The sequence below is a fragment of the Gasterosteus aculeatus genome, chromosome 15 (assembly GCF_964276395.1).
Source record: "Gasterosteus aculeatus chromosome 15, fGasAcu3.hap1.1, whole genome shotgun sequence".
NCBI lineage: Eukaryota > Metazoa > Chordata > Actinopteri > Perciformes > Gasterosteidae > Gasterosteus > Gasterosteus aculeatus.
This window is the reverse complement of record NC_135703.1, coordinates 1,686,410-1,696,866: the sequence shown is the minus strand read 5'-3', so window position 1 is coordinate 1,696,866 and position 10,457 is coordinate 1,686,410. Positions and strand designations below refer to the sequence as shown.

The window sequence follows — 10,457 nt, the reverse complement described above, 5'->3', positions numbered from 1 at the left end:
AAGGAAATAGATCGGTGTTGGAAATACGCTAAACAAAGTTGGATTCTGACCATATCATCACTTGATAAATATATTTTTTTAATTTGTAGAAAGTAAACAGTGCTAGTACCATATTTGCTCAATTAAAAAATAAACGTAAATAATTACTTCCACTTTAGCATTTAAAACTATCTTCCAAACCAGGACATGGGTTTTTCTTCCCTTTTGTATGGCTAGTTTTATTCAAAATAGAGCATATGACTGCAACCGCTCGCTTCGTCCCCCCGTAATCCCGACGTTTCCGATAGCACGTGAACGCGGCACCGGTCTCGCTCCACTGCGCAGCTGCCGAACACATCGACATGAGCGGCAACTTCACCGGGAGCTTAATGCGCCCCGCCGCCTGTCGCCCACAACAGTCAGCATCATCCTCATCGTCCTCATCTTCATCATCATCATCATCATCATCCTCACCTCCACTACCACCATCAGCAGCAGCAGCAGCAGCATCAGTGCGATGAAGCAGCGGAGGACGGAGACCTTCCTGCTCTGAGACACTGGATCAGCCCGCAGACAGGTATGGAGCTTTTTATTGTTTATTATTATGACCACTCTGCAAACAACCACTAATGTCCAGCACTCAACCAAAATCTGCCTTTACTCGTTTTCATTCAAACTAACAGAATAACCGTTGACTTTCACCATTTAAAGTGTAAATTACAGGTTAAGAACAAATTTCACAATAACCTGCTTCACCTTGTGGGTTTTTGTGCCCAGTAGGTGGGATTACATGTGTAGGTGTTGCAGAAGCTGGCTTTTAAATACTGCTATTTACATTTATTGATAGAACCTGTTACCTGCAGCTCACTACCTGTTGTGTGTGTGTCGTGCAGTCACAATCATTCAGTCAGTTAACATTTTTTAATGTGTTGACTGCATTTAAGTTTATGTGCCATTTGTGTGAGAACCCCCCCAGTATGTGAGCAAATTAGGCAAAACCCGAGCTGTGCGACATTTCACACAGCATATGGTACGAATAGTAGCGCTACATTTGGACATGGATTTCATTTTTATTTCATGCCTTACTGGATAATTCACAGAGAAAACTGCACGCCAGCTCGAGGAGGTCGTGCTGCCGCTGGCTCTCATTTAGCAGCAGAAATGGTCAAATAAACATGCTTTTGAAGTTCAGGGTGAGAGATCTGTACCCTACATCTGCAGATTGGAAATAGAATTTGAATGATCGCTGGTCCTTTAACTGGACCGTCTCCACCGTGATGAATCTCATGACGGACCCAAGAAGAGGAGGTCACACCAGATGCACGTCGTTCATGTGTGGAGCGAGCAGTGAGAAAAGAGACTGCACGAGGAAATATTGTCTGGAGATTTGGGTTGTGTGTGATGAGAAAATCAGAATAGTTTTATCTTATCACGAGTATCTCTATTTTACTCCAGTCCGTGCTGCTGCAGTCGATCAGGGGGCTCCGGTTATTTTTGTCTTCAGTTGTAGTTTTTTGGCTCTGACTCACAATTGTTTTCACCATTAATTCTTCTCCCAGTTTTCATATCAGAGAGTCTGAAAACCGCGAAGAATGCATGTTGAAATTACCTAAAAAGCCCAACAAGATTTCTTTAAATGTTGATCTAAACTAATTTCCGATTAATATAATCTTCATTTACTAATCAATTAACAAACGTATGGTTACAGCTGTAGTTAATTTAGATTTTATTTTTACTAGATCAATTAAGTGCTTTTGCATAATAATCAAACAATTGTTGGATCAAATGATTATTTAATCAACACTATAACTGATATTTAGTTTTTAGTATTATTGTCAAATAATCTGCCACTTACAGTTGCTTGAGTGATAACAATATACGGATAAGGTACTAATACAGCATTCTAATGACTATTCTGCACCATCATGAGTACCTTACAATGACAATTTGCGTGTTTTTCTATTTCTTTCTTTACTAGATTAAATGATTTGAATATTTCTTCCAAAAATAACCAAAGTAGTTGTTAGTTGTAGTCTAAAGGCGTCGTGTGGAGGTTGTGACCACTGGGGGCGCTGTGGAGCAATGATGGTTAACATGAACCAAGTTAATATTTCATCTCTTGCAAACGAAAAAACAGTTTAATATTTTTAGATCACAACTACGAAATCAGATTTTATGTGTAATCTTAGAATCAATTTCAGTTGTCATGTTGGAAACAATGATTCACTGTTTAAACCGAGCAACATCTTTACAACTCAAGGACTCTTGTTTCAGGTGGCGTAACTTTTTTTTCCACAGACTTCTAAAACACATCAATTGCGAACTTTAAAATAGAAGACGGCGTCATTTGAAGCACCAACATTTAGCCGCTGAAGCAGAAGGGAAGCAGCTCCACGCACCGCGTAACGCACCTGGACAACCTTCCGCTCACCTGAGGGGTCAACGGCCGCCTTTTGATGGAGGGATGAAAGCCGTGTTGTCTCGATGGTGGTGGTGGGGGGGTTACGAAAGCAAAGGAGGTCTCACAAACAACAACAACCCCCTCGCTCGTGACGGCGGTAAAATGCTGCGTTACCGCACACTTGAATACAAACACACACAAACACACAACCGGCCGGCGGACTCGCTCGTGCGCTCAGGCGAAGTCAGAGGGATGCGATCTCCGTGGCATCGTCTCCATGGCAACAGCAACTGTGAGTGTACGTGGTGTTTCTGATAACTTGTCAGAAAGGAAAAGGGAAAAGTCTGGTGAGCTGACTGACGCTGTGGGCTGTTTAAAAAACAGAGTTTCTCCTCTGCAGACACTCGGGTCAAAAACAATTATTAAAATTTGAATTTGTATGTGGTCTCTCTGTGGGATGAAGCGTCTAGCAAACGTAAACAAGAGTTTATAGTCTCAATCTCTGGTTGCAAGTCTCAACACAGCATGATGTCTATTTAGTAAATGATGGTCCATTTATGGTTAAACAGACCATGAAGCAGGGGATGCTTCAGGGCGGAGCTTACTGTGATTGACAGGTCGTTGTCCGGACTTTTGGCTTCAAATGTAACACGTGTAAATATTGTCGCGCAACAATATTGATCCGTGATCATGAAGCTTTGAGGAATAATTCCCAGCAGTGCTGCATACTTCATCATCCTCATCAGCACCATGTGTTTCCTTCCAGGATGACCGAGGTGATGAACTCTCTGGAGCCCAGTACGGAGGACTTCAGCGGGGGTGGAGCCCCAGCAGATCAGGGCGCAGTATCCTTCCACCTGTGTGTGTGTGTGTGTGTGTGTGTGTGTTTAAATCATTCTGGTGGGATTGGAGGAGAAACCCAGCGGTGCGTCACAGGTCGCCAGTTGGACTCGGACATTAATTCCTTCTGACTCTTATCAAATGGAATTGACTTCATTTGGCGGAAACAGATGAAGAAAACTACAAAAAGCGGACTGAAGGAATTTGTTAGCACTGATCTGATGACTTGGAAGTCTGAATATTTAGAATCAAATGGTTGTTTTTTAAGATTTAGGTCAGGATGAAAACAAATTCTGATTGATTGCTTGGACACACAGAAACAAAAAGGCCGAGAGGAACAAAGGGGGTGATCACATCCTGTTTTACCAACGATGATTTCTGATAAAAATTGAATTGGAAAGTATAAAGGAGAACATCACAGGCATACAGCTCTGTTCACGTGCCGTGAGAGATAATCTCTAAATTCCAGTTGAAGCCTTACATGAGCGTCTCACAGATCTTCCCAGATGCCCATGAGAGGAACCCGAAGCTGTCCAAGAGGCTTCCCTCCATCGTGGTGGAGCCGACGGACGGAGCCGAGGTGGAGAGCGGCGAGCTCCGCTGGCCGCCGGACGAGCCGAGCTCTCCGGACGCCCGAACCGAGAGGCCGAGTCCGGAGGAAGGAGCAGCAGGTGAGGAGGAGAGCCACTGGAGGGGGGGGGGGGGGGGGGGGGGGGTTTGACATATATATCTACATACATGGCCCAGAACGGAAAACTCAGAATGGACCATAATTCACTAAATAAACATCATGCCGTATTGAAGAAGACCTGAAACTAGAGATTGAGACCATAAACTCATGTTTACAATGTTTACCGAGGAAATAAATCAAGAGAGAAGAAGAGTCATTTCCTCATAGACGTCTATGGGAGCAGAGGAGTCGCCCCCTGCTGGTCACTACAGAGAAGTAGAGTCATTTCCTCATAGACGTCTATGGGAGCAGAGGAGTCGCCCCCTGCTGGTCACTACAGAGAAGTAGAGTCATTTTCTCATTAGACGTCTATGGGAGCAGAGGAGTCGCCCCCTGCTGGTCACTACAGAGAAGTAGAGTCATTTCCTCATAGACGTCTATGGGAGCAGAGGAGTCGCCCCCTGCTGGTCACTACAGAGAAGTAGAGTCATTTCCTCATAGACGTCTATGGGAGCAGAGGAGTCGCCCCCTGCTGGTCACTACAGAGAAGTAGAGTCATTTCCTCATAGACGTCTATGGGAGCAGAGGAGTCGCCCCCTGCTGGTCAGAAATATGAGAAGAAGCCTCAAGGTTATGTATTTTAATTCTTAAACTCATGACATGTTTCTTCTTTATTTCATCTAAAACGTAATTAGTAACTCCAGCCGTCATGTATTGTGTAAAGTGTAAAGTACCTCATGATGAAGATGAAGCACTTAGTTGACACGTTAGGTGTTTGTGTCTCCAAACACCAGGAGCTGCCGGCCTCCAAAAATGAAGACCTTTGAACCCGTAATAAGCCGTTTCCTGTTGAGACTTCCTGTAGTTCTTTTAATGCCATCGACGCGCTGACATTCTCACCTGAACCAGAAGGACGAAAACTAAAGCCACAGGAATCTGAAGATGTGCGTCACTGAGTGGAAAAATAAAATTCTTTTATCTATTCAGTCGTCCAACTCCTCTCCGGATGAATCATTGGAGCAAACTCCATTTCCACCTCAGTCAATGGCGTCCGGCGAGGATCTGCATCGGACTCAACGGTCTGAAGTGCAGCTGTTTAGGATCTATTGATCTAATGTTATCTAATTCAAGATACGGGATGTGTGATTGGGAGATAATTTCCCCTCCTATTGTTACATAATCAACTAACCTGAACACACTCCATATTTGTCGTGCGCACGCTGGAGGGTTGCATGACTCAGAAATCTATAAAAATGTCTTTGTTGCTGCTGTGCGCAATCGGCTGCTAAGCGGATATCGAATGGATGCGGAAATCGATGGATTGTCGTGACATTTTGTAGACATAATTCATGCTCCCCAGAGGAGGGTCCTCTTACTGATCTGCTCATCATCAAATACCTGCAAAACTAATGAAGCTCCCGTCACCTTTAGCCTTTAGCTTCACCCACGCTAGCATGCTAACACGCTAATCTAAGAGCTGGGCTAGCATGTTCACCATCTTATCTTTTTACCCGCAGCACATATTATCATTCCAGTGTTGATTAAGCAGCACTACACGTGCTGCTAAAGGACCTGAGGTGGAACCCGGAGAATTGTTGCTTCATATCCCGCTGAAAGATTTTGGAGTGTTTATTTTATTTTTTGATTCTAGTTGAGGCGCCGTGGAACGTCGGCGTGGGCGAAGAGGCTGCAGGGGAGGAGATGCAGGACTCCAACTGAACAACCCCCCCCCCCCCCTGATCCACGGCCACTGTGAGTGCGTCCAGACGGGAAGGGAAAGGAGTCCGATGGAAGAGAACGTTGCACCCGCAGAGATCCCAGAGAGCAGAGCGCCACTACAACAGATTCCCTAAGCCCGGCTCCACCCGAGCCACAGTCGTGATGGAGACTTTTTGTTTTTTTGTGTACGCTCCCTCTCCTTCTTCTTCTTCTTCTGATGATGAGGAGGAGTAGGAGGAGGAGGAAGGAGATTGTCCCGTCTGCTTATACAGATCTTCTTGAACCTTTTCCAGGTTGCCTTTTGGCCGTTTTCTTTTCACGAGAAGCTGGAAATGAACAAAATACACTTTAACTTTTGGCAGTAGATGTGTTTTCGATATCAGAGTTTTAGCACCCAAATTTAGCTTTTCCTCATCTAATATGACTATTGTCAGACTTCCAGCTTTGTGGTTTTGATATTTTTAATTTGATGAATGAAATGTTCTGTCTCTGGCTCCAAGCCGTCGCCGTCCAGATGCTCACGTAACCATCTGGAAGCTTCTAAAGGCTGTTTAGCTCATGTGTGCCATACTACTACTACTACTACTACTACTACTACTACTACTACCACTACTACTACCACCACTACTAAAGGTAGCTGCTGTACTCTGTGCACAGTTTTTAAGTCATCTCTAGATGTAAATGACTGTATGTGGAGTGCTGTAGTTTCGGTGATGCCTGGTCTCACTTTTCACTCTGTGATAATAGCTGCGGTGTTTTAATGAACAGTATTTGAGTAACGATGATCTTATTACCACACGTTCTTTAATATATATAATGATGTGTTGTCTTTGGTGTTTGCTGTTCATTTAAAGGCCGTCCTTTTTGTTACCCGAGTAAAGGAATAACCAGTTTATTTTAGACGTGTGTCGTTTGTCAGACATGATATTTTTAAAAGTACTGGAAGCCTAAACTGTTGCACAATTAATAAACATTTTCAAAATTCTTAACCCGCTCTTTGATTTAATTGTGTTTAATTGTGTGGTTTGTGACGTTGTACGTCATGCTTACACATGAGCGTCTTCACAGCGTCATATTGAAATATTACATTATTTCATCATGACATCCTGGTACGAAACACTATTAATAGATTTCTCTTAATAAGTCAATAAGTCTGACGTTAAAAGCAGAATACTTAGAAGAAGAAAGCATTAATACATATCTACCCACAAACCTTGGTAAAAAGGAGGAGACAGAACAGGAGGACGGAGACGGCTGACGGAGGAGAGGAGGAGGAAGACAGCTGATGGAAGACAGGAGGAGGTAGACAGACGATGGAGGACAGGAGGAGGAAGGCGGTTGACGGAGGACAGGAGGAGAAAGACGGCTGATGGAGGACAGGAGGAGGAAGACGGCTGATGGAGGACAGGAGGAGGAAGGCGGAGGAGGAAGGCGGCTGACGGAGGACAGGAGGAGGAAGACGGCTGATGGAGGACAGGAGGAGGAAGACGGCTGATGGAGGACAGAAGGAGGAAGACGGCTGATGGAGGACAGGAGGAGGAAGGCGGCTGATGGAGGACAGGAGGAGGAAGACGGCCGATGGAGGACAGGAGGAGGTAGGCGGATGATGGAGGACAGGAGGAGGAAGACGGCTGATGGAGGACAGGAGGAGGAAGACGGCTGATGGAGGACAGGAGGAGGTAGACAGACGATGGAGGACAGGAGGAGGAAGGCGGCTGATGGAGGACAGGAGGAGGAAGACGGCCGATGGAGGACAGGAGGAGGTAGGCGGATGATGGAGGACAGGAGGAGGAAGACGGCTGATGGAGGACAGGAGGAGGAAGACGGCTGATGGAGGACAGGAGGAGGTAGACAGACGATGGAGGACAGGAGGAGGAAGGCGGTTGACGGAGGACAGGAGGAGGAAGGCGGAGGAGGAAGGCGGCTGACGGAGGACAGGAGGAGGAAGGTGGAGGAGGACAGTTGTCTGATGGAGGACAGGAGGAGGACAGTTGTCTGATGGAGGACAGGAGGAGGAAGACGGCTGACGGAGGACAGGAGGAGGACAGTTGTCTGATGGAGGACAGGAGGAGGTAGGCGGATGATGGAGGACAGGAGGAGGAAGAGGGCTGACGGAGGACAGGAGGAGGACAGTTGTCTGATGGAGGACAGGAGGAGGACAGTTGTCTGATGATGCACAGCTTGAAGCATGAAGCTCCCAGCATGTAAACACTGAGTGTTTGTAAAGTCTTCGTGTCTCGGTGTCCCCTCCTTTCGTCTGTCCTGTACAAAGACGCTGGGGCCAACAGGCCACATGCGCTCCCACGTGCACTTTGTCTTCCTTGGTGTCTCGCTGCCTCTCTCTGGCTCTGACCTTTTTCCGATGACAACCTTGTGAAGAGCACTTCGCCGGAGCAAGCGGGGTCGCTCCTGGGAAAATGAAGGGCTGCGGGGAGCGAGGGGGGAGGGGGGGGGGGGGGGGGTGTCAATTATCTCTCAAATGTCACAAGCTGTTCTTCACAGGAAGGGAGGACTCAACTGTCCTCTTGAGGACGTCTTTTTCTCTTCAGGTGGAAGCTTTTAACGTTTCGCTGATACATATATATACATTTATATATATATATATTTCTTTATTTCTTCCTTGTTCCTATTTCCTTCCTCGTCTCCTTCTTTCCTCATTCCTTTCATTCCTACATGCCACTATTTCCTCCCTCCTTCCTCCTCTCTTTACTTCTCTCCTTTCTTTTAAAAATAAACTGTTGTCCCTCTTTTCTCCTTCCGTCCTTCCTGTTTTATCTTTGCTCCACCGATGAAGGGTCCATTCACGCTCCGCTCAGAACAAAGAGCCCGTATTTAACAGAACCTTTTAACACGGCCGCCGAGTGTCGTGAGTTGTGTTTGGATGACGTCAAAGTGACTTTCATCTCGTTCTCCTGGCGGCTTCAAAAGGCTCCTTCAAAATGCCGGCGAGGGGGAATCACCAGATGGCCTCGGCGTGGACCACAAGCAGAACAAGTATTCAGTCCTTTTATCTACTGATGGTCACATTACTCAGATGACGTGAGAAGTGTTTGAGCGCACACGAGGAGCAGCTCCGTTTGCCCTCATTTGTTTTCATGAAGCAAAAATCCAATTCGATAACTTCGCACAAAAGTACAATATCGGAAGCGGTAGAAAACCAAAGAGCGAGAACTTGAGATGTGCTTCATTGCTCTGCGGTGCTGTGTTGTTTTTTTCTGGTTACGTAGGAGAGAAACACGGACTGTTGCCGCGGTTACCTGCATGTCAATCTCGCCTCTTAAGGTCCCGATGAGGCGCATCGGTTAACCTGTCGGCCAGGTGAGCCAGGTGAGCGTACAGTTGCATTATAACACAGCTCAGCGACATGATAAGCTGATAGTGGAGTGAAGTGGTTTTGAACACTCCACAAAGTTGTGATGCCCCAAAAACTGAAGAAAGAAATATAAAAAGAGCTCCGTCAAAATAACACAATATTGCTTTTACAGTAATACCTGAAACTACATTGTCTCCTCTGTCTTTCATGCTGATGCTGAAGAGATGCAGGTTAATCGTAATTATACAACCGGCTCGTCATTCCGCTCCGCTGCACAGTCCAGTGAAGAGGGCCTCTTCATTTGTTTGGGAATAATGTTCCACTCAAACACGCGGCACAGCCCAGGGTTACTCTAGTAACCTTTTCTATGAATAGTAAATGTCAGCGTAATCAATTTTAGATGGGGCGGCTCTGCAGGTGGAGAAGAGGGAGGATGTGAGCTTCGCGAGGCCTAAAGAGCACATGTTCACGTCCGACAGCGGCAATACCACCGTCTTTGCAATCACACAAGTTTGGCTCGAAAAAAAATAAAATTCTTTTGGATAAATGTCTGTCACGCGGCGAGCTAGCTAAAGCCACGTGCGACCAAACAGCGTTTTATTCATTCCCCTCTGTGGTAGAAACGGTTGGAGTTCAGTTTGCAGAGGAAATATATGTTGTCTAGTTTGATGTGGTGTGGAGGAGGCGCATTTGCATTATTGTAATTTTGTTCAGCGTCCCGTGATTCTCGCTCTGTGGGCTCATGAATTCAAACAGAAGCGTGCATGCAGGGCCTGCTGGCTGTGGTGAGGAGGGAAAATGCCGCTCACAGAAAACGTTCGCTCCTTCCATTTGATTTCATTCTGTGTCTGCTGCATTTTGCAGGACTAATAAAGCAGCAACATACCGAGCAGCTCAGCCGAACAGGCAACAACGCGCCGGGAGGGGGATCAACAAGCAGACCGGGTCGTTTTTTTCCTCTTTTGGGAGTCGCAGCGAGCTCACGAAGACAAAACAAGCTCCTTCTTACAGTGAAGACGTTTCAGAGGGCGAGCAGGGTCGTAAAAGCGGCTGAACCTCGATGCCGCCGCCGCCGCCGCGCGTCATTCTGCGTCTGAAGTAAATGCCACCCGATGGAAATCGAACTGTCCCTCGGGTTCTGCTCGCCCCGAACCCGCACCGAGCCCTCCGAGATCCGGGCCGGGGTCACGGAGAGCCTTCGGGGGGGGGGGGGGGGGGGGGGGCTCTCGGGCCTCTGCTGCTCTCCGACACGGAGCCGATGACTCGCCATGCATTATTTAAAGCCCGTCCAGCTCCCCGAGTCAGTGCACTTTACTCTGCAGCCTCCGGTTACGGCCCGCTGAGGACGGGGAGGCTCCACCCAGAAGATCCCTCCGGGTGAAAAAGAGCTCAAACCCCCAAAAACACCCTCGTTGAGTTGAGTTTGTCTGATAACTGAATGGGACATTTGGCGGCGACGCAACTCCTTAATACGTACCGAGTTAAATATTCACTCAGTTTCCTCCTCGTCCCCTTTTTGACAACATGGGGGTGGG

The 10,457-nt window shown here is 46.8% G+C and overlaps 1 protein-coding gene across 1 annotated transcript; it reads left to right on the top strand.

Moving 5' to 3' along the window:
• The first annotated feature begins 315 nt into the window (after nucleotides 1-315).
• LOC120832918 (protein LBH) lies at nucleotides 316-6,598 on the top strand. Its single transcript, XM_040199608.2, has 4 exons — nucleotides 316-556; nucleotides 3,147-3,225; nucleotides 3,717-3,891; nucleotides 5,542-6,598. Exons 2-4 carry the CDS (start codon nucleotides 3,148-3,150, stop codon nucleotides 5,607-5,609), a joined length of 321 nt encoding a protein of 106 aa, XP_040055542.1. The 5' UTR covers nucleotides 316-556; nucleotide 3,147; the 3' UTR covers nucleotides 5,610-6,598.
• Nucleotides 6,599-10,457: the final 3,859 nt, after the last annotated feature.